Below are 22,985 nucleotides of genomic sequence, written 5' to 3'. Positions count from 1 at the left end.
CCAGCCTAGTTGTGCCAAAGTCAGGGCTTGGTCGAAAAAAGCTGGTAGTGGCTGTGAAAGGCCAGTAGTGGACTATAATCTCTGGTCTGCAGCGTAGCTGACACATGACACACTCAGCATTTTGAGCCAGTTAAAATGTAACGGGGGTTTATAGAGATGCAACGTTTCACTTGCTCCATTGACTCGTCTTTGGTCTGACACGGCATCTCTGCTCAGGCTGCAGCCTCTCTTTTCCTCCACCTCAGCCTCCTTCCCCCACCATCTCCTGGTGTTCTACTCACCAGGCGGGTAGTGTAAATCACTGAGGTAAACAAGCACCATTATCTCACGGCAATGTGTGACATGGCCTCTTCCCTCCTCTTCTCCACCTATTTCATTTTTCATTTCTTAATTGACTTTTCCTCCCAGCTTTAACACGCTCGTCACAGCTTACTCACCTCGGAGAGGAAATCCGACTGAGTGATTTAGTAAAGATTACAAGACATTAGTCTGGAGCCCTGCTATCACTGCCTTCCTCAGACAGAGGCAGGTTCTGGGCTAGAGATGATGGAGAAGGGGAAAGGAGGGAACCTGTGATCTAACCACATTAATGGGCTCCTTGGGCTCAGCACCAGGTCACTGAATGTGTGTGTGATAGAAAATGCACAATATGAAACACTTGGAGGTATTTAATATCCTCAGCTTCATTCTTTCAGCAGGTCATGTCATACTGTACGTGCCTTGGTGTGCTTGTCTCATGTTTTCATTAGGCCTACTCTCTCCCTCCTTAGTCACTACATGTCCCTTAGTGTTTTCCTCCTATCTCTACTTGTATAATGTGCTGTGCTCCCTTCTAACCATGCTGTATATTTCTCACTATCTTTACTCCTGTGTGTGTGTGTCTATCTGTAAAATGTATCTCCTGTGTGTCTGTCTCTGTAAAATATATCTCCTGTGTGTCTGTCTCTGTATAATGCATCTCCTGTGTGTCTGTCTCTGTATAATGCATCTCCTGTGTGTCTGTCTCTGTATAATGCATCTCCTGTGTGTCTGTCTCTGTATAATGCATCTCCTGTGTGTCTGTCTCTGTATAATATATCTCCTGTGTGTCTGTCTCTGTATAATATATCTCCTGTGTGTCTGTCTCTGTATAATATATCTCCTGTGTGTCTGTCTCTGTATAATGCATCTCCTGTGTGTCTGTCTCTGTATAATGCATCTCCTGTGTGTCTGTCTCTGTATAATATATCTCCTGTGTGTCTGTCTCTGTATAATATATCTCCTGTGTGTCTGTCTCTGTATAATGCATCTCCTGTGTGTCTGTCTCTGTATAATGCATCTCCTGTGTGTCTGTCTCTGTATAATGCATCTCCTGTGTGTCTGTCTCTGTATAATATATCTCCTGTGTGTCTGTCTCTGTATAATATATCTCCTGTGTGTCTGTCTCTGTATAATATATCTCCTGTGTGTCTGTCTCTGTATAATATATCTCCTGTGTGTCTGTCTCTGTATAATATATCTCCTGTGTGTCTGTCTCTGTATAATATATCTCCTGTGTGTCTGTCTCTGTATAATATATCTCCTGTGTGTCTGTCTCTGTATAATATATCTCCTGTGTGTTTGTCTCTGTATAATATATCTCCTGTGTGTCTGTCTCTGTATAATATATCTCCTGTGTGTCTGTCTCTGTATAATATATCTCCTATGTGTCTGTCTCTGTATAATATATCTCCTGTGTGTCTGTCTCTGTATAATATATCTCCTATGTGTCTGTCTCTGTATAATATATCTCCTATGTGTCTGTCTCTGTATAATATATCTCCTATGTGTCTGTCTCTGTATAGGATATCTCCTGTGTGTCTGTCTCTGTATAATATATCTCCTATGTGTCTGTCTGTATAATATACCTCCTGTGTATCCTGTGTGTCTGCTAATGCCTGTGGCAGCCAGTCTCTCTAGTGTGTTGAGACGCTGTTTTGTTTCATTACACGCCCCAGATCGGTGGATCTGTGTTTTGTCAGGATGTGTGGTGCTCAGGGGAATGACAGGTAAAATCCCCTTAATGCTTAACCAGCAAAGCACTACACAACACAACATACAGCACCTGCTGGCCCTCGCACTCCCTCTCTATCGGTCACTCTCTCTTCCCGCTCTCTTTACTGTCCCTCCCTATCTTTGATTCCTCTCTGTCTCTCCTCTCTCTGTGGAATTCCATGGTAACGGAATAGCACCTACACTCAAAAACCATTGATTTCAAAGTTTAACAAGGCCTACTTTTAACAATTTATGCATAACATTTTTCAAAAACACATTTACTGGAAATATTGTACAGATGCAAAGTTTGGTAACAGAATTTTAGTAAAATCTCCCACATTTACAAAAACTCTGCTTTGACACGACACATTGACTTTAAACAAATCTATTTTGGTTATTGAACTACAGTAAGTGAAGTGGATTTACAACCGCTAACGGAATTGCGATGACGGAATTTCATCATTGTTCCCTTAGAAAATAAATGTATAATTATGGATAGGTATGTCATTCTCTTCACAGTGATGTATCCTAAATAGGTACACAAAGGTATACATATGCAATATCCTCCTTTGCATGTTTGGGTATTATTCTACACACTGGTTATGATTTTAATGAGCTTTGCCCCCAATCCAAATTTGGTTGGTCCAGACCTGACCAAATCTGAACCAATCATAGACGTCTATGTTTCATAAGTTTGGACATCAAAGTACAGCACGGTAGAGTACAGTAGAGAACAACACCGCACAGTACAGTAGAGTTCAGTACAGTACAGTAGAGTTCAGTACAGTACAGGAGAGTTCAGTACAGTACAGTAGAGTTCAGTACAGTACAGTAGAGTTCAGTACAGTACAGTAGAGAACAACACCGCACAGTACAGTAGAGTTCAGTACAGTACAGTAGAGTTCAGTACAGTACAGGAGAGTTCAGTACAGTACAGTAGAGTTCAGTACAGTACAGTAGAGTTCAGCACAGTACAGTAGAGTTCAGCACAGTACAGGAGAGTTCAGTACAGTACAGTAGAGTTCAGTACAGTACAGTAGAGTTCAGCACAGTACAGTAGAGTTCAGTACAGTACAGTAGAGTTCAGCACAGTACAGTAGAGTTCAGTACAGTACAGTAGAGTTCCGTACAGTACAGTAGAGTTCAGCACAGTACAGGAGAGTTCAGTACAGTACAGTAGAGTTCAGTACAGTACAGTAGAGTTCAGCACAGTACAGTAGAGTTCAGTACAGTACAGTAGAGTTCCGTACAGTACAGTAGAGTTCAGCACAGTACAGTAGAGTTCAGTACAGTACAGTAGAGTTCAGTACAGTACAGTAGAGTTCCGTACAGTACAGTAGAGTTCAGCACAGTACAGTAGAGTTCAGTACAGTACAGTAGAGTTCCGTACAGTACAGTAGAGTTCAGCACAGTACAGTAGAGTTCAGTACAGTACAGTAGAGTTCCGTACAGTACAGTAGAGTTCAGCACAGTACAGTAGAGTTCAGTACAGTACAGTAGAGTTCAGTACAGTACAGTAGAGTTCAGTACAGTACATTAGAGTTCAGTACAGTACAGTAGAGTTCAGTACAGTACAGTAGAGTTCCGTACAGTACAGTAGAGTTCAGCACAGTACAGTAGAGTTCAGTACAGTACAGTAGAGTTCAGTACAGTACAGTAGAGTTCAGTACAGTACAGTAGAGTTCAGTACAGTACAGTAGAGTTCAGTACAGTACAGTAGAGAACAACACCGCACAGTACAGTAGAGTTCAGTACAGTACAGTAGAGTTCAGTACAGTACAGTAGAGTTCAGTACAGTACAGTAGAGTTCAGTACAGTACAGTAGAGTTCAGTACAGTACAGTAGAGAACAACACCGCACAGTACAGTAGAGTTCAGTACAGTACAGTAGAGTTCAGCACAGTACAGTAGAGTTCAGTACAGTACAGTAGAGTTCAGCACAGTACAGTAGAGTTCAGTACAGTACAGTAGAGTTCAGTACAGTACAGTAGAGTTCAGTACAGTACAGTAGAGTTCAGCACAGTACAGTAGAGTTCAGTACAGTACAGTAGAGTTCAGTACAGTACAGTAGAGTTCAGTACAGTACAGTAGAGAACAACACCGCACAGTACAGTAGAGTTCAGTACAGTACAGTAGAGTTCAGTACAGTACAGTAGAGTTCAGTACAGTACAGTAGAGTTCAGTACAGTACAGTAGAGAACAACACCGCACAGTACAGTAGAGTTCAGTACAGTACAGTAGAGTTCAGTACAGTACAGTAGAGTTCAGCACAGTACAGTAGAGTTCAGTACAGTACAGTAGAGTTCAGTACAATACAGTAGAGTTCAGTACAGTACAGTAGAGTTCAGTACAATACAGTAAAGTTCAGTACAGTACAGTAGAGTTCAGTACAATACAGTAGAGTTCAGTACAGTACAGTAGAGTTCAGTACAATACAGTACATTTGTGTACTCAACTCTAGTGTGCTCTGTTGTGTACTGTTCTGAACTCTACTCTACTGAACTATACTCACATTTTCTTTACTGAACTCTGCTCTATTGTAGAGTACTGCAGGGGTCTGCGTTTTTCACATAAGAAATATCTTGTTGCGTTTTGTAAACGCAGCTCTAAAATGCTTCTTATTGTAGTTTCTGCTCGGCATCAGACTCATTTTGTGCTTCAGTTGCGCTTCTCAATTCAGATGAGAATTCACAAACGGCATTCATTCAGGAGCCAGCGCTTTGACTAATGTCTAGCTACTTTTCCTCTGGTTCTTTTCTTGGTGTTGCCAACTTTTCTTCAGTAAAATGCATTAACTTCAAGCAAAACATTAGGAAATGTAGCTGGCTACATTTTTGTTGTTGTTGTTGTTGTACTTTTACCCCTTTTTTGTGATATCCATTTGGTAGTTACAGTCGTGTCCCATCGCTGCAACTCCCATATGGAGTCAGGAGAGACGAAGGTCAAGAGCCATGCATCCCCCAAAACACGATCTTGCCAAGCTGCACTGCTTCTTGACACACTGCTCGATTAACCCGGAATCCAGCCGCACCAATGTGTCGGAGGAAATACTGTCCAACTGGTGACCGAAATCAGCTTGCAGGCGCCCGGCCCATCACAAGGAGTCACTAGAGCGCAATAGGACAAGGAAATCCCGGCCTGCCAACCCCTCGCCTAACCTGGACGATGCTGGACCATTTGTGCTCCGCCTCATGAGTCTCCTGGTCATGGCCGGCTGTGACACAGCCTGGGATCGAACCCGGGTTTGTAGTGAGGCCTCAAGCACTGCGATGCAGTGCCTTAGACCTCTGCGCCACTCAGGAGGCGAGCTCAGTGACTTTCAATGTGGCACTGTCATAGGATGCCACCTTTCCAACAAGTTAGTTCGCCAAATGTCTGCCCTGCTAGAGCTGCCCCGGTCAACTGTAAGTGCTGTTATTGTGAAGTGGAAACGTCTAGGAGCAACAACGACTTAGCAGCGAAGTGATAGACCACACAAGCTCACAGAACGGAGCCGCCCGGGCGCTGAATCGCGGAGTAACGTCAGCACAATAACTGTTCCTCGGGAGCTTCATGAAATGGTTTTCCATGGTCGAGCAGCCGCACAAGTCTAAGATCACCATGCTCAATGCCAAGCGTTGGCTGGAGGGGTGTAAAGCTCGCCGCTATTGGACTCTGGAGCAGTGGAAATGCGTTCCCTGGAGTGATGAATCACGCTTCACCATTTCACTAGTCCGACGTACAAATCTGGGTTTGGTGGATGCCAGGAGAACACGACCTGCCCGAATGCATAGCGCCAACTGTAAAGTTTGGTGGAGGAGGAATAATGATCTGGGGCTGTTTTTCATGGTTCGGGCTAGGCCCATTAGTTCCAGTGAAGGAAATCTTAACGCTACAGCATACAATGACATTCTAGACGATTCTGTGCTTCAAACTTTGTGGCAACAGTTTGGGGAAGGCCCTTTCCTGTTTTAGCCTGACATTGCCTCCATGCACAAAGCGAGGCCCATACAAAAATGGTTTGTCGAGATCGTTGTGGAAGAACTTGACTGGCCTGCACAGAGCTCTGACCTCAACCCCATTGAACACCTTCGGGATGAATTGGAACGCCAACTGCGAGCCAAGCCTAATCGCCAAAAATCGGTGCCCGACCTCACTAATGTTCTTGTGGCTGAATGGAAGCAAGACCCCGTAGCAATGTTCCTACATCTAGTGGAAGGCCTTCCCAGAAGAGTGGAGGCTGTTATAGCAGCAAAGGGGGGACCAACTCCATATTAATGCCCATGGAATGAGATGTTCGATGAGCAGGTGTCCACATACTTTTGGTCATGTAGTGTATGATGGCCATGTATCGAATTTGCAAAAAATACCTTGCTTTTTCATTGTAAGCTAATTTACTTGTGTGGCTGCCAGCCAAATAGCGAAATGTAAGTGTTAGTTGTCAGGGGTCTTTATATCAACATTATTGTGTTTTGAATGATGTATTTCTAATAACCTTTAAGGCTTTTTCTAGTATGTGTTTTCTAAGACCCCTTTTCCATCTGTTTGATCAGAAATCAAAGCACTTGCTTATTCCACATTTTTAGTCTGGAAAATATTTTTTTGTATGCCTTAATTTAAAAAAAAAATATAGACTCTTTGCTTTCATTTGACACCAGATTTGATATGTTCCTATGGACTTCAATTTTTGGTGCTTATGGGTCCTTTTACATGGAAATGACCGTTCTCTCTCTTACTCTCTTACTCCCCCATCTATTTCTGTCCTTATCTCTCTCTCTCAGCTTCTGCTGTGCCTTGACTCTGTAATTCCCAGGCCGTTGCATGGCCTTGCCTCCCCACAGGGCAGAGAGATCAGCATGGATCTTGACTTGCTCATCAGCAGACTCACAGTGGTGTGACCCAGTTATAGCTGGAGCTCTGGGCCGCTGGTGCTCGCTGTAGGCTGGGCTGTTGACAAACACTTCTCTTCCTGTGGCTTTGCATGACTGTGTCCCTATCCGGCCTAAAATGGAGCCAGGGAAAAGTTTCCCCAAAGTGCTTGTTTAGGATGAGCTTTACCTTTTAATCTCGGAACCCAGAACTAAATCCTATGTGTACGCTGGCCGGCTACTCATGGCTGGGGTAAACATGAGAGACTAGCTTTACGTAGGCCAAAGTTGAACCAGTTGGAGCAGTGATGCTGAACTGATCCTGAGGCAGAGCTTAGAGACAGTAACTCTAAACTTTCCTCAGAGCCCAAAAGTGAGTTTTCGGTCATTTCAGGACAGAGACCCTGAACATGATAGTGTTCAGTTAAGGCCTGCCAATGTCTCTGGTGGTGTGTGTGTGTGTGTGTGTGTGTGTGTGTGTGTGTGTGTGTGTGTGTGTGTGTGTGTGTGTGTGTGTGTGTGTGTGTGTGTGTGTGTGTGTGTGTGTGTGTGTGTGTGTGTGTGTGTGTGTGTGTGTGTGTGTGTTTGTTGGTGCAATTGGCAGAATACTGCTGTGAGAGCTGGTTCTGGCAGTGGGGGCCAGGGGTCAATGAGGATGGATGTTGGGGACACATTTCAGTACACACACACACCACAGGGCATGTGTTGTATTAATCCCTCAGAAGCTGCTTGAGCTTAGCTGTTCTCACCATTACAGGAGGTCAGTGATCTGACATATCACCAGGGAACTGCAACGGATACTAAGTAACTTATGTCTGGGACTTGGACAACGGTGTACAACCAGATAGCCTACACACAGCCCATCCCTTCCCTGTGGAAATGTCTGTTGTGCTCTGAGTGTGTTCACATTCAAATGCGCCTTATTCGGTTGCTGAGGATAAAGGCTGTGAGCTGTCACTGATCTGCTGCTCTGCTCAACAGCTTGTCTGCCCTCAGTGAGGGGTTAGACAAACACCCTGGTCCTACCACACGACCTAATAAATACTAAGAAGACTGAATTATCCCAAGACAACTATTTGTTTGGTTAATCATATTACTCTTCTTCTGAGGATTTTAAAGATGTCATTCACCTCTGTCTGTTCTCTGATGATAGGCCAGCAGCTACAGTTTGCTCATACTAATGATGATTATTGTAAATGTGGAAATGAATTGGTCCAAGCAAGGCAATTCTCTTCCCGTTTCTCTCTCTCTTTCTCACTGTCGTCTCTCTCCCTTTTTCTCTCTCTCTCACCCACCCTTTTTCTCTCTCTTTCTCTCTGTCCTTTGTCCTCAGTGTTATTCATTGTTTGGTTTTGTCCATTTATAGGGGCTTGGAGTCACACAATGGCCTCGTTATCCAACATTCTGTGGCCCAATCAAAGTGCAACACTAGTTCCTCTGCCCAGGACACACACAGTCACTCCCTTAGCACAGCCACCAGAACATGTCGAGTGATTGACGATACTGTTCTCTAGTTTGTGTATGTTTGAATGTGTACACATACACTGTGCTGGCTGTATGTGGAAATATGTGCAGTGTGCACATGCTGGGGACAGAAAACACTGTTACACAGAAGGCTAAAATGGGCTAGAGACAGTAAGCCAAGGAAGGCTCTTGACTGTTTCATGCCTTTCAAAGCCACTATCTTTTAACTTCACACTGCATGTGTTCCTATTTCTGTCTCTATCCCTCCGCCTCCTCCCTGCCCTGCTTGATAGCCTCCTCCCGCCTGTACCTGTACCTGAGCCTGTACCTGTACCTGTACCTGAGCCTGGCCACATCGCCACATATCTAAATAATGAGGTGTTTTGTCATGTTTATCAAGCCACAAGTATGAAGCGACTGCATACAGGAAGGACATTTGCACTTCAGTGTCTAGTCAGACATACAGTAGGCTAGTGGTAGAGACAACGCATTGGGATTTCACTACTAACCAGCCTTTCTCTCTGTTTCTGTTTTTGTCCCCGTCTCTGTCCCTGTGTTTCCATATCTGTTTCTGTGATTTGTTCTGTGATTTGGTGTATCTGTGTCTCGTCTCTGTCTGTCCCTGTGTCTTTTCCTGGTCTCTGTCTGTCTCTGTGTCTTTGCCCCATCTCTCTCTGTCTCTGTGTCTTGGCCCCGTGTCTCTGTCTGTGTCTTGGCCCCGTCTCTCTCTGTCTCTGTGTCTTGGCCCCGTCTCTCTTTCTGTCTGTCTCTGTGTATTGGCCCTGTCTGTCTCTCTCTGTCTGTCTGCGTCTTGGCCCTGTCTCTGTCTCTGTCTGTCTGTCTGTGTCTTGGCCCCGTGTCTGTCTGTGTCTTGGCCCCGTCTCTCTCTCTGTCTGTCTCTGTGTCTTGGCCCCGTCTCTCTGTCTGTCTCTGTGTCTTGGCCCCGTCTCTCTCTCGGTCTGTCTCTGTCTTGTCCCCGTCTCTCTCTGTCTGTCTGGGTGTCCCCCTGCAGGACTCAGGCAGAGATGGCCCATACATGTCGTGGCACTATCAACCTGGCCACAGCCCATATCGACACGGAGGATGCCTGTAACATTGTCCTGAGCAGCGGCGGTCGCACCTACCACCTGAAGGCCAGCACTGAGGTGGAGCGCCAGAGATGGGTCACAGCGCTGGAGCTGGCCAAGGCTAAAGCCATCCGCATGATGAACGACCAGTCTGGTAAGAAGACGTGTTGTTTAATAATGTTATGATGATTTAATATAAAGGGACTTCCCGCTGTGAGTCCTGTATTTGTATTTCATTATTTAGACCATCATTGTAGAAGAGAGTTTACTTTCAATTTGTTTAACTAGGCAAGTCAGTTAAGAACAAATTCTTATTTACAGTGACAGCCTACCCCGGCCAAACTCTCCCCTAACAACGCTGGGCCCATTGTGAGCTGCCCTAAGGGACTCCCGATCACAGCCGGTTGTGATACAGCCCGGGATCGAACCAGGGTCTGTAGTGACATATCTAGCACTGCAATGCAGTGCCTTAGACCGCTTCGCCACCCGGGAGTCCTAACAGGCTAAATAAAGGTGAAGTAGATAGATTACTTTGCAAAGGAATGGGAGAAGGAGGTTATATCATTGTTTACAGAGAGCGGGTTTATGTATTGTGTGTCTTGTTGACAGGTATGTTAGTTTAGTTGAACAAATTCACAGTCGGTAAAAGGTATGTCACTCACTTTATGGTCCAACATGTTCAGAATGTCACTCTGTCCCGACAGACGGGCTATGCTCTGGTCTCCAGTGTCCACTGGTATTTGTGCCGGACGTTTTGGTCAACAATCTTACTAGAAAACTCTTTGGGGTCTCCATTGTGGCCACATGGGGGCAGTGTGGTCCTCTCTCTCAATAAGGAGGTTGGAACGTGGAAGACAGACTACTACTGTATGCTGCTACCGTTACCGTGAGAACCAGCCGCTCATTCAGTCTCTTGACAACAGAACTCTCTCCTTTCCAAAAGGACTCATTCTTGTTGCTTGTGATTGGTGTCTGTGGTCAAAAGGCTGTGGGAAAAGCCTGGGAGGGCCTTTCTTCTTCACATTTAACCATGACTGGCAGTAGCCCAACCCCTGCCTGCTCTAGTCTAGTCTACTAACTACAGTGCACAGTGTCCCTAGAAAGACAGGCTATATATTCCCCTGACCTCCATTTTAAAGTCAGCTCTCTAATTTTAGAGTGATCGCGTGAAACGGGGAGAGAGGCAGGGAGGGAGAGAGAGAATGTGAATACAACTTATCACTTATCACTCACAATTAGACAGGCACAGGTTTGAAAAAGTTTTAACTGTGTGTTTTGTGTGTTTACAACATTAGGCTCTACCCTGTGTGTTTGTGTAGCCAGCCCTGAGTGTTTGTCTCTGAGTGTGTCTAGTGCATAGGTCCCCTCAGTCTCAGGTGTGGTAATGGAGCCGTCTCTGCTGTCTGTCTGTCTGTCTGTCTGTCTGTCTGTCTGTCTGTCTGTCTGTCTGTCTGTCTGTCTGTCTGTCTGTCTGTCTGTCTGTCTGTCTGTCTGTCTGTCTGTCTGTCTGTCTGTCTGTCTGTCTGTCTGAGGCTGAGCCCAGGGTGGGTGGTGAGTACTAGACACCAACACAGCGCTCCCCTGTAGACTCATTAACCAGGCAGGAGAGGAGAGCCAGTGAAACTCGGCGCGCGCGCGACACACACTCTTAGAAAATAGGGATCCAAAAGGGTTCTTCGGCTGTCCCTAGGAGAACCCTTTTTGGTTCCAGGTAGAATCCTTTTTGGTTCCAGGTAGAATCCTTTTTGGTCCCAGGTAGAATCCTTTTTGGTTCCAGGTAGAATACTTTTTGGTTCCAGGTAGAACCCTTTTTGGTTCCAGGTAGAACCCTTTTGGGCTCCATGTAGAACCATCTGTAGAAAGGGTTCTACATGGAACCCTATAGGGTTCTACCTGCAACCAAAAAGGGTTATTCAGACGATTCTCATATGGGAACAGCCAGAGAACCCTTTAAGGTTTTTTCTTAGAGTGCACAAACATACACACATAGATAGAGACCCACACACAGATATAAAATCAGTGGTCAGTTTATTAGGTACACCCATTTAGTACTGGGTCGGACCCCCCTTTGCCTCCAGAACAGCCTGAACTCTTCGGGGCATAGAAACGTTGGTATCAAGGGACCTAACGTGTGCCAGGAAGACATTCATCATGCCATTACACCACCAGCCTGTACCGTTGACACCAGGCAGGATGGGGCCATGCTTTTTACGCCAAATCCTGATTCTGTCATCAGCATGACGCAACAGGAACCGGGATTCGTTGGACGAGGCAATGTTTATTCACTCCTCAATATTGTCCAGTGTTGGTGATTGTGTGCCCACTGGATCAGCTTCTTCTTGTTTTTAGCTGATAGGGGTGGAACCCGGTTTGGTCGCCTGCTGCAATAGCCCATCCGTGACCAGGACCGACAAGTTGTGCGTCCCGAGATGCCGTTCTGCACACCACTGTTGTACTGCGCCATTATTTGTCTGTTTGTGGCCCGCCTGTTAGCTTGCACGATTCTTGCCATTCTCCTTCGACCTCTCATCAACGAGCTGTTTTCGCCCACAGGACTGCCACTGACCAGATGGTTTTTGTTTGTAGCACCATTCTCGGTAAACCCTAGACACTGTTCAAGTTCAGTCAGGAAGGCTGGTCTGATTGGCTTGTCACTTTTAAGTCATCTAGTAAACACATATAATTCACATCTCTTCCTATCTCACTCATCAGCATAGTATTTATATAGTAGTGTTTATAATAATAACTCATCAGTATAGTATTTATATAGTAGTGTTTATAATAATAACTCACCAGCATAGTATTTATAAAGTAGTGTTTATAATAATAACTCATCAGCATAGTATTTATAAAGTAGTGTTTATAATAATAACTCATCAGTATGGTATTTATATAGTAGTGTTTATAATAATAACTCATCAGCATAGTATTTATATAGTAGTGTTTATAATAATAACTCTTCAGCATAGTATTTATATAGTAGTGTTTATAATAATAACTCATCAGTATAGTATTTATATAGTAGTGTTTATAATAACTCATCAGCATAGTATTTATAAAGTAGTGTTTATAATAATAACTCATAAGCATAGTATTTATATAGTAGTGTTTATAATAATAACTCACCAGCATAGTATTTATAAAGTAGTGTTTATAATAATAACTCATCAGCATAGTATTTATAAAGTAGTGTTTATAATAATAACTCATCAGTATGGTATTTATATAGTAGTGTTTATAATAATAACTCATCAGCATAGTATTTATATAGTAGTGTTTATAATAATAACTCTTCAGCATAGTATTTATATAGTAGTGTTTATAATAATAACTCATCAGTATAGTATTTATATAGTAGTGTTTATAATAATAACTCATCAGTATAGTATTTATATAGTAGTGTTTATAATAATAACTCATCAGCATAGTATGTATACAGTAGTGTTTATAATAATAACTCATCAGTATAGTATTTATAAAGTAGTGTTTATAATAATAACTCATCAGCATAGCATGTATACAGTAGTGTTTATAATAATAACTCATCAGTATAGTATTTATATAGTAGTGTTTATAATAATAACTCATCAGCATAGTATTTATATAGTAGTGTTTATAATAATAACTCATCAGCATAGTATTTATATAGTAGTGTTTATAATAATAACTCATCAGTATAGTATTTATATAGTAGTGTTTATAATAATAACTCATCAGTATAGTATTTATATAGTAGTGTTTATAATAATAACTCATCAGTATAGTATTTATATAGTAGTGTTTATAATAATAACTCATCAGCATAGTATTTATATAGTAGTGTTTATAATAATAACTCACCAGCATAGTATTTATACAGTAGTGTTTATAATAATAACTCATCAGTATAGTATTTATAAAGTAGTGTTTATAATAATAACTCATCAGCATAGTATTTATATAGTAGTGTTTATAATAATAACTCATCAGTATAGTATTTATATAGTAGTGTTTATAATAATAACTCATCAGTATAGTATTTATATAGTAGTGTTTATAATAATAACTCATCAGCATAGTATGTATACAGTAGTGTTTATAATAATAACTCATCAGTATAGTATTTATAAAGTAGTGTTTATAATAATAACTCATCAGCATAGTATTTATATAGTAGTGTTTATAATAATAACTCATCAGTATAGTATTTATATAGTAGTGTTTATAATAATAACTCATCAGCATAGTATTTATAAAGTAGTGTTTATAATAATAACTCATCAGCATAGTATTTATATAGTAGTGTTTATAATAATAACTCATCAGTATAGTATTTATAAAGTAGTGTTTATAATAATAACTCATCAGCATAGTATTTATAAAGTAGTGTTTATAATAATAACTCATCAGCATAGTATTTATAAAGTAGTGTTTATAATAATAACTCATCAGCATAGCCGGTATTTATAGGGTCATGTTTACGCATGGGCGGTATACCGTATACTGGGGTATTTTGAAATAGCCCCGGGATGGTTTTTCAATACCGTTGAAACTATTTATTTGAAGATTTTTTATTTTTACATTTGGATATTTATAGCTACTTTTTAAGTAAATACCTGCAGTCAACTTGTGCAATACGTTAGGAGATAAAGAAGATTGCCTTCTTCATTTCCCCTGTCACATAATGTTTCATTATGAAGATTACCTGTAGTCCCCAGTCACTTGGTGTTTGTTTACAAGCACACAACGTTGAGAGACCTGAGCCTTGAAAGTCACTCACTGTTGTGCAGCACGCGCCAGGCAATCTAGTTACAGTTTGGAATTCACAACTAAATGTTTACCAGCTAGATATCTTATAACTATTAACTGTTTAAAATGTGCTAAATGCTCTGCAGTAGTGCATTGGTTTGCTAATTTAGTAGCTAGTTAGCTATCTAGCTAAATGGTTAGCTTCTTTCAAAATCAAGTTTAGCTTGGTAAACACAGAGAATCCCCTCCTGGATCAAGAGTCTTGCTCTCTAATATCATTGTGTGTGCAGCAAACTGAGTAGCATTTTTTAGCTACTTGTATAACTTTATGAGCTGGGATATCTATCATGCAAATACTTTAGGTCAGAGACTGTGTCAAATGTTCGCAATGCGCTCATTAGCATTTAGTTAGCATTCTTTATGGGATTTTACATGTACTTGTTAGCATGACTATCCTTCAGATTACAAAGGTTCAGTGGGGTTTGAAAATAGCGACCCTTGTGTTCAGTGCCGGTATTACTGAATATCCTGGTATGGCACAAGGTCGGTTTGACAATCTGGATACCGCCCAAGCCTAGTAGTGTGTATAGTGTTACCTCATTAGCACCGCAGGTATCCATGGTAGTGGTTCTAATGTTACCTCATCAGCTTAGTAGGTATTTATATGGAAGTGTCATAATGTTACCTCATCAGCATAGCATCAAGTCTCTCCTCCTCCTGTACTATTAACAAGCATGCGGAATGTCAATCACCTATTAACTTCAGCCTATGAGCATTGCACACTAAGGCAATTCCACCACACTTGTTGATTAACCTATGGGCTCACTCGTGCAATAAACACTTCCCTTTCTTTCAACCAATGGGCATGAATCTAGGAGAGTATTTATATGTCAACTCAAACCTTGTGTCTCCCACTTGCTGTTTTGTAGCAACAGTCTTTCAACGACCTTCCACCTCCCCACCAACTGAAGGCCCGTCATTGGATCATCGGCTCCCAGTGGGAGGGTTTCGATGCCAGCTGCCTAGCATAGGGCAACCTGTCATCAGCATCTGGTTCTGAGGAGCGTTCCTTGGAGACGAGGCCTACCCCAAACTATTCAATAATATTCCAGATTATATTCGGTCTCTGTTGTCATTCAGTTAAGCCTGTCGCTCTGCTTTGCTTTATCTCGGCCAGGTTGCAGTTGTAAATGAGAACTAGTTCTCAACTGGCCTACCTGGTTAAATAAAAGTACTTGATTGAAATATAGAGACACAGAGACAATGGAGTTGGCTAGATTTATGTTGATCCACTCTACCCTGGGATAGATTGATACAGAGGGAGGCGAGATGGGGGTGTGGATCAGTTTGTGTTGAGCTTTTATAATGTCCTTGAGACAGCCTTTCCTTTTAGAAGAGCAGTGTGCTAGACAGTTAGCCAGATGCCCACTCAGACTCAGGAAATTCATAGTGAACCAGTACTGAGGAGAGGGCCAGGGCCAGTAGGTGAAGGGTACCCTTCATAGCACTAAATGGGATATTGTAGCCTGTGTTGAGTATGATAGATGTTTATCTCCTCAGGGGGACTATGCAATAGAGCTGGGACGATAAACCGGAAATTATCGATACCGACCATTTATCGACTGATATCGATAACAACGATAAGTAGCCTCAAGGAAACAGCCTTGAGGCTACTTATCGTAAGTGTGTAAGGTTTAAAATGTAAGGTTTAAAATGTAAAAAATCCTCCTAATATAGGCTATTGGAACAATAATACCCCCCCCTTACCTTTTTTAAATGTATTTTACCTTTATTTAACTAGGCAAGTCAGTTAAGAACAAATTCTTATTTTCAATGACAGCCTAGGAGCAGTGGGTTAACTGCCTGTTCAGGGGCAGAACAACAGATTTGTACCTTTTCAGCTCAGGGATTTGAACTTGCAACCTTTCGGTTACTAGTCCAACACTCTAACCACCAGGCAACCCTGCTGCCCCTTTAAATGAACCATGAACACAACCAGTCATATTTTCATCTGATTGTCAAACAAATCACTTAAAAAACAAAGTTACCTTTGCACGTTCATTAAAAATAATTCCAGCACCTGAAAAGTGCACTGTGCACCCTCCAACGTTCCTTCAGTTTGCAAGTGACTGAAACAAGCCCACCAGAGGAAGCATCCGAGCGAGCAAAACACTCCTCTGTCTTACATGCCATAGTCTTTTTGGCCAGACAGCATCAGATCCAGATCAACCTACAGCAGGACGTGTGTTAAACAAATAGGATTTCTCTTTCTTTCTCTGCCTCAATGCTGCAGCTTCATTTCAATTGTCACGTTTCCAATCATATCACAAGAAAGTAGAGTATGAGGGGGCCTTAAGCGGAGACATTATATAAAAACACATTACTAGTATAAAAAAATGTATTTTATGCCCAACTCACGAGTCCACTTGATGATCTGAGGCCTAAGGCAATTGCCTCTTCTGCATAATGGTAAGTCCACTACTGGTAGTAATACTTATATAAAAAAGTAACTGGTGTGTGTGTGTGTGTGTGTGTGTAAGCGTGCAACGTGTTTGGATAGTTCTCTCCCCAGCTCCCATATGCCTCACTGCCTCTAGAATGATGAGTTAACACAAAGACCTGAGGGCCAGAGAGACACACACAACCATGGAGGAGTAAACATACTAAATCAGTGTGTGGGAATGAGTAACCGTGTGGGAATGAGTAACCGTGTGGGAATGAGTACCGTGTGGGAATGAGTAACCGTGTGGGAATGAGTACCGTGTGGGAATGAGTAACCGTGTGGGAATGAGTAACCGTGTGGGAATGAGTAACCGTGTGGGAACCGTGTGGGAATGAGTAACCGCGTGGGAATGAGTAACCGCGTGGGAATGAGTAACCGTGTGGGAATGAGTAACCGTGTGGGAATGAGTAACCGTGTGGGAATGAGTAACCGTGTGGGAACCGTGTGGGAATGAGTAACCGCGTGGGAATGAGTAACCGTGTGGGAATGAGTAACCGTGTGGGAATGAGTAACCGTGTGGGAATGAGTAACCGTGTGGGAATGAGTAACCGTGTGGGAATGAGTACCGTGTGGGAATGAGTAACCGTGTGGGAATGAGTAACCGCGTGGGAATGAGTAACCGTGTGGGAATGAGTAACCGTGTGGGAATGAGTAACCGTGTGGGAATGAGTAACCGTGTGGGAATGAGTAACCGTGTGTGATTTAGCGAGAGAGAGTTGTTTATCAACGGTAAATTCAAGACATGGCAGGTGAAAGTATTATGTCATTGGGTGCTCTAAGAACGTCATGTTGTGTGTTTGACTATACAGGGCAGGTATGTTTTCTTCCTTCACACACCACCTCTCTCTGTGTCCCAGTGCTGCTGTTTGTCACATCCTCTCCATCTCCTGACAATCTCCTGAGGGGGAAGGAGCTAATGCTTAAACACACCACACAAACACACACAAAACACACCACCACACACACCACCACACACACACACACACACACACACACACACACACACACACACACACACACACACACACACACACACACACACACACACACACACACACACACACACCACACACACACACACCTACCTCCAATACTGTGTGTGGATCCATATACCATTGAGCTGTGATCATGGACAGACTCACAGGACCACAGTAGCTCCTAACTGAAGTCAATTTAACTGAAGTCAATTCCTCTTTTCCACTTCATTAATCTGTAATTAGTGACAGAGCTGCTGCTCTTTCTTCATTAACAGAGTCATGTTTGCCGTGGTTGAACAGCACTAATCCTCTAGAGGTACAACTGGCTGTTACGGCTAATAAATCTCTATGTTATGTAAGCAGCCAGCAGGGGACAGTGTTTCTCCTCATACAGCCCCAACTCAATGCATTTCTCACTTGGTTTGTTAACCAATATGAATTCAATGAGAAATACAGTAAAGAAAATATGTAGTAAAAAAATTATAAACCAGGTTAAATAAAACATGTAGGAGAAATTGTGCAGTACAGCAGTGGGCAGTGAATCATGGTAAATGGAATATTGCTATATTATAAACTGGGTGGTTCGAGCCCTGAATGCTGATTGGCTGACAGCCGTGGTATATCAGACCGTATACCACGGGTATGACAAAACATTTTATTTGCACTGCTCTAATTACGTTGGTAACCAGTTTATAATAGCAATAAGGCACCTCTGGGGTTTGTGGTATATGGCCAATATACCACAGCTAAGGGCTGTGTCCAGGCACTCTGCATTGCGTCGTGAATAAGAACAGCCCTTAGCCGTGGTATATTGGACATATACCACACCCCCTCAGGCCTTATTGATTAAATATATGGTATAACACTGTGTTAAATGGAAATTCCGAGCAGAGCTGTGACAGAGCAGCTCCTGGCCAGGTGCCTTCCTTCCTGTGTCTTTCCATGTAGCTCCTTCAGTCCTCTCCTCACTGCTGGATTAGAGTTGCTGTATTAGACTAATGGAGGAGCTGCCGGGAGGAGACATTCAATTGGCCTGGTTTAGGTGGAGGGGAACAGGAACAGGAACAGTCAGGTGGCAGACACACAGAGGAGGCTCTCCCTCCATGGATGCCTCCCAAATGGCACCCTATTCCCTATAGTTCCCATATAGGTCTCTGGTAAAAATAGTATACTATATTGCAAATAGGGTGCCATTTGGATCGCACCCTCTCCCTCCATGTGTGCTCTGTCCAGCTCAATGTGGGAACAGAGTTATGTGCCTCTCAGTGGATCACAGTGAAGGCCATGGCCATGCACTGATCTGACTGGCTAAACGGAGATGCTCGGTACACTATGTCGATACGCTATGTCAATCGATACTGGACACAAATCTTCTGTATGTGAATAGGCTGTGGTGCTGCTGCTGTTGTGTGTGATATGTTTTTGCATTTGGTGATGTGTGTGAGCATTTGTTTTTTGCAGTTGCCGGTGTGTGCGTGTGTGTGAGGGATGTAAGCTGGTGGAGTTAGTGAGTGATTGATGGCTGTATTGAAGCTGGTGGCTGAACTCAGCTTTATGGGATGACTTTGTCCCTACCTCCCATGGCTATCACTGTCCACACCGCTGTTTATCTACACCCCTTGTCTGTTAGAACGGTCCCATGAGATGGGAAGCATCCATCCACGCCACCCCCCCTTCACATACTCCCACAGTCCCACCATGTCTATGCTCACTCCCTCCCTCCCTCGCACCACAGTACAGTAGGCTACATCCTTCCCTCTTTCTCCCTTCTTGCTTTCATCTCCTCTCCCCCCACCCCACCCACTGAGGAGGCTGGGTGGGTGGGTAGAAGTGTATGGTAATTCTCTGTCCATGGTCCTGAAACTTAGAGCTTATCGAAGGGATCAGTATTGGGATTGATTAGGAAAGCCTGTTGGAACATGCCTCACTGGTTACCTCTGCTTTACCCCTCCCTCTCTCTCTTCCTCCCTTTCCCTCCTTTCTTCACTCCCTCCCCGGTCTCCTTTCCCCGACCGTCTCCCTGCTTTCTTTCCCCACATTCGCTCTTTCACCCTCCCTCCCTCCCTCCCTCCCTCCCTCCCTCCCTCCCTCCCTCCCTCCCTCCCTGTTTCTCTTGTTTGCGGTCTCTCTCTTTCTCTCTCTCCCACTCTCGTTCTTTCTCAGTAAGTGGTTTACTGGGAATCTCACTCCGAGGGGCTCAGTCCTGAATGGAATCACCTTCTTATGCCTTTTCCAACTCATGCTCCGTACATCTTCCCAATTATCCCATTCCTAAAGAATTCCTTTCTCCCACATGGACTGGACTGGACAGAGAAAAAGGCAAGAGCCAGAATTCAAGCACATTTAAACCTGTGAGTAAGTATAGCTTTCTCTCCATTCAACTCATGCTCAGAGGGATAAAGGCTTGAGGAATAGTTGGGGTTAGTTATTCATTTGTGTGAGAGTGCTGAGTACTGCTGCTATTCAACTGTCTCAACATGCACAGGCTTCATTCATATACTAAACGGATGAACCTGAGTTCTGCTACCAGATGTTTTTGTTAAGATGTTGAAATGCCAGAAAGATTAGTTGCTGTACCTGCGCCAAAACTCCAGTAGTTTTCCTTATAAATCAAATCAAAGTTTATTCGTCACATACACAGTTTACAGTGTACAGTGTATTTACACAGTATTGTGATAATAACATATTGTGAGGTCCCTGGCAATTCCCAGCCCTAGTACCAGCTAGCATGTTTGTCTCCTTGGAAGCTGTGGGAACGTATGTTTTTGGTATCCCATTGGTTCTGGGAACAAAGCCATACGTTTCCTGACCGGTAAATCTGAATGTTTCTTTAACATTCTGAGAACAGAACTGAAAATGTTTTACCTGTATGGGAACGTACATTTTTAGGTTGCAGGAAGATTGTGAGAACGTTTTACAATAGTTCCCTGAAAGTTTTATTAACATTCTGCAAACATGTTTCAATAAGACATCTAATATCACTGCTAGCTTAGTTGAACTGTTTTGAACTCCAAGCACAGATAGGACACTTGCTTTGGCATTAATCATGCAAACACGTTGTAGCACAGCGTCGGTTAGGTCCAAACCTATGATCTTCTGTTCTCTTTCCATGGAATTAGTCCACTGCGCCACCAGGTTGGAGCTAGCATGCCATGTTTTTTTTACGCATACAAAGCTGTTCATTTTAGTCCATTTAAACAGACCCCATTTCAAAGGAAACAAGCACTCATTAAGATCAGGTGTGGCCAATTAGTGGGAACGGCAAACACACCTGAACACACTTAACAAGAGGATAGAGTTTTGTTGACGCTGAGAAGGGAATGTTTATGTATTTAAATAACATTCTTAGAACGTTCTTTGAACGTTAATAATCTTTTCTTGTGGTTCTTATGAGAAGTTTTCTTAATGATCTGAGAACATGACTTTAAATAGAACCACGAGGAAACCTGCAGAAAATGTTATGCTGAAGTGCTGAAGTTCCCCCAGAAAAATGTTGTTTCTTAACGTTCTCTGAACATTCTGAGAACATGAATTTAAATAGAACCATGAGGAAACCTGTAGGAAATGTTATGCTGAAGTGCTAAAATTCCCACCTAAGAAACATATGGTTCTCAGAACGTTATGTGCTATCTGGGTATCCTGCACCATTCCCAGAATGTTGTGGGAAGGTTGTATGCAAAATAACCATAGGACAACCATGCTCTCATCAAGCTCTAAAAAACATATGGTTCTCAGAACGTTATGTGCTAGCTAGCTTGTGTGTGTATGTAAATGAGAGAAGAACAATTAACATACATTTGATAAATATCTGTGTTTGTTTGTGTGTATTGTGCTCCATTTTGTAGCTCAGTGCTTTATTTCAGCTTGTTTCATAAGTGTGTGTGTATCAGTATGATTATGTTGTGTCTAATCCATTTAGTTTTAGGTTTGTAGGCTTGGGCAGAGACACACACAGGCATGGGTGTGGATCCATGCTTGGAGACGTGGGTGTTTTGTATGCTGGAATAGTGGCCTCTCTGTTTTAACTGATCTCTTGGGACAACTGCATGCCTCGCCACCACACCTCACCCCCCCTCTTTCTCTCCGTCTTTTCCTGTTCTCAGTTGTCTCTGTGCTGTAGGGAGGGTGTCTGTCTGTGAGTTTGAAGCTGTGCTGTCACATACTGAGTCTGACCTTTCTGAACCAACACATTCCCCAGATGAAAGCACAGAACTCCCTGACCCACTGCACTGACATGCCAACCTCTCTCTCTCTCTCTCTCTCCCATCTCTCTCTCCTCCCTCTCTATCACCTCCTCCCTGACCTCTCTCTCTCCCATCTCTTTCTCCATCACCTCCTCCCTGACCTCTCTCTCCATTTTTCTCTCTCCTCCCTCGCTTCCCTCTTTCTCTCCTAACCCCTCCATCCAACCCTCCCCTCTTTCCAGTCTATCGACACTTCCATCTTTCTCTCACCCTCTGCTCTTTCTCCCACTTGCATTCTTTCAAATACAGTACGTCTCTTTCCCTCTCCTGCTCAATATCTCTGTTTTTCACCCCTCTCTCTCTCTCTCTCTCTCTCTCTCTCTCTCTCTCTCTCTCTCTCTCTCTCTCTCTCTCTCTCTCTCTCTCTCTCTCTCTCTCTCTCTCTCTCTCTCTCTCTCTCTCTCTCTCTCTCTCTCTCTCTCTCTCTCTCTCTCTCTTTCCTATCACATTCAGAGGTGACACAGGGCAGACAGTGTCCCAGATATTTAGCACCAGTGGTTTGAATGGTCTTTAAATATGCCCCATCGGGGGAAAGAGCTGCCTGGACTGGACAATGATGGCATTCCAGTCCATCCCTTATCACGTAGGTACAGGGCTGGAGCCATACTCATAAATACAAGAGCCACTGTACGGCTGTCTCTGTTCCTGTTCCATTTTACACGGATGTGCATTAGAGAGAACGAGGGGGGGGGGGGGGGGGGGGGAATGTTATCTAAGCATTGTGCGTTCTGTGCTGTGTATCAGTCTTACTGAATAAGACAACCACAACCAGTCTATGGTTTAATGGCTCCGGTAACTATGTTAATCACTGCACAAACTGCCAGGGAACAATGTGTGTGCTTTGTTTAGGCACAGTAACGTTACAGCATTCAGTACACTGGTGATATTGTGTGGGGCTTTTCTGTACTGGGATTAGTGTCTTCTGTATGGATTGAGGGTGTCCAATGAGGATCTGTATGCTGCTGCATGAAAGACAAATCCATTGGGATGCAGAATGAGGGTTTTGTGACCCAGCCAAAACACACACATACATACACACACACACACACACACTTATTCACATTGGAGAAGAGGATTCTCAGTTTCTGGTGGGAACAAAGAGGGAAGAAGTGTTTTTTTTTCTCTTAAAACAGTTAAACTTCT

At 43.1% G+C, this 22,985-nt stretch overlaps 1 protein-coding gene across 1 annotated transcript in view; it reads left to right on the top strand.

Annotated features, from left to right (window-relative positions):
• Positions 1-22,985, top strand: part of LOC120054811 (oxysterol-binding protein 2-like) — an 80,863-nt gene that overhangs the window by 3,874 nt on the left and 54,004 nt on the right. The window contains exon 2 of the mRNA XM_039002459.1: positions 9,336-9,544. Within this exon, the coding sequence (XP_038858387.1) occupies positions 9,336-9,544 (209 nt within the window). The remainder of the gene's footprint in view (positions 1-9,335; positions 9,545-22,985) is intronic.

Source organism: Salvelinus namaycush, chromosome 1 (genome assembly GCF_016432855.1).
Source record: "Salvelinus namaycush isolate Seneca chromosome 1, SaNama_1.0, whole genome shotgun sequence".
NCBI classification, from domain to species: Eukaryota; Metazoa; Chordata; class Actinopteri; order Salmoniformes; family Salmonidae; genus Salvelinus; species Salvelinus namaycush.
Note: the sequence above shows the minus strand (reverse complement) of the source record. Positions and strands in the feature narration are given on the sequence as shown.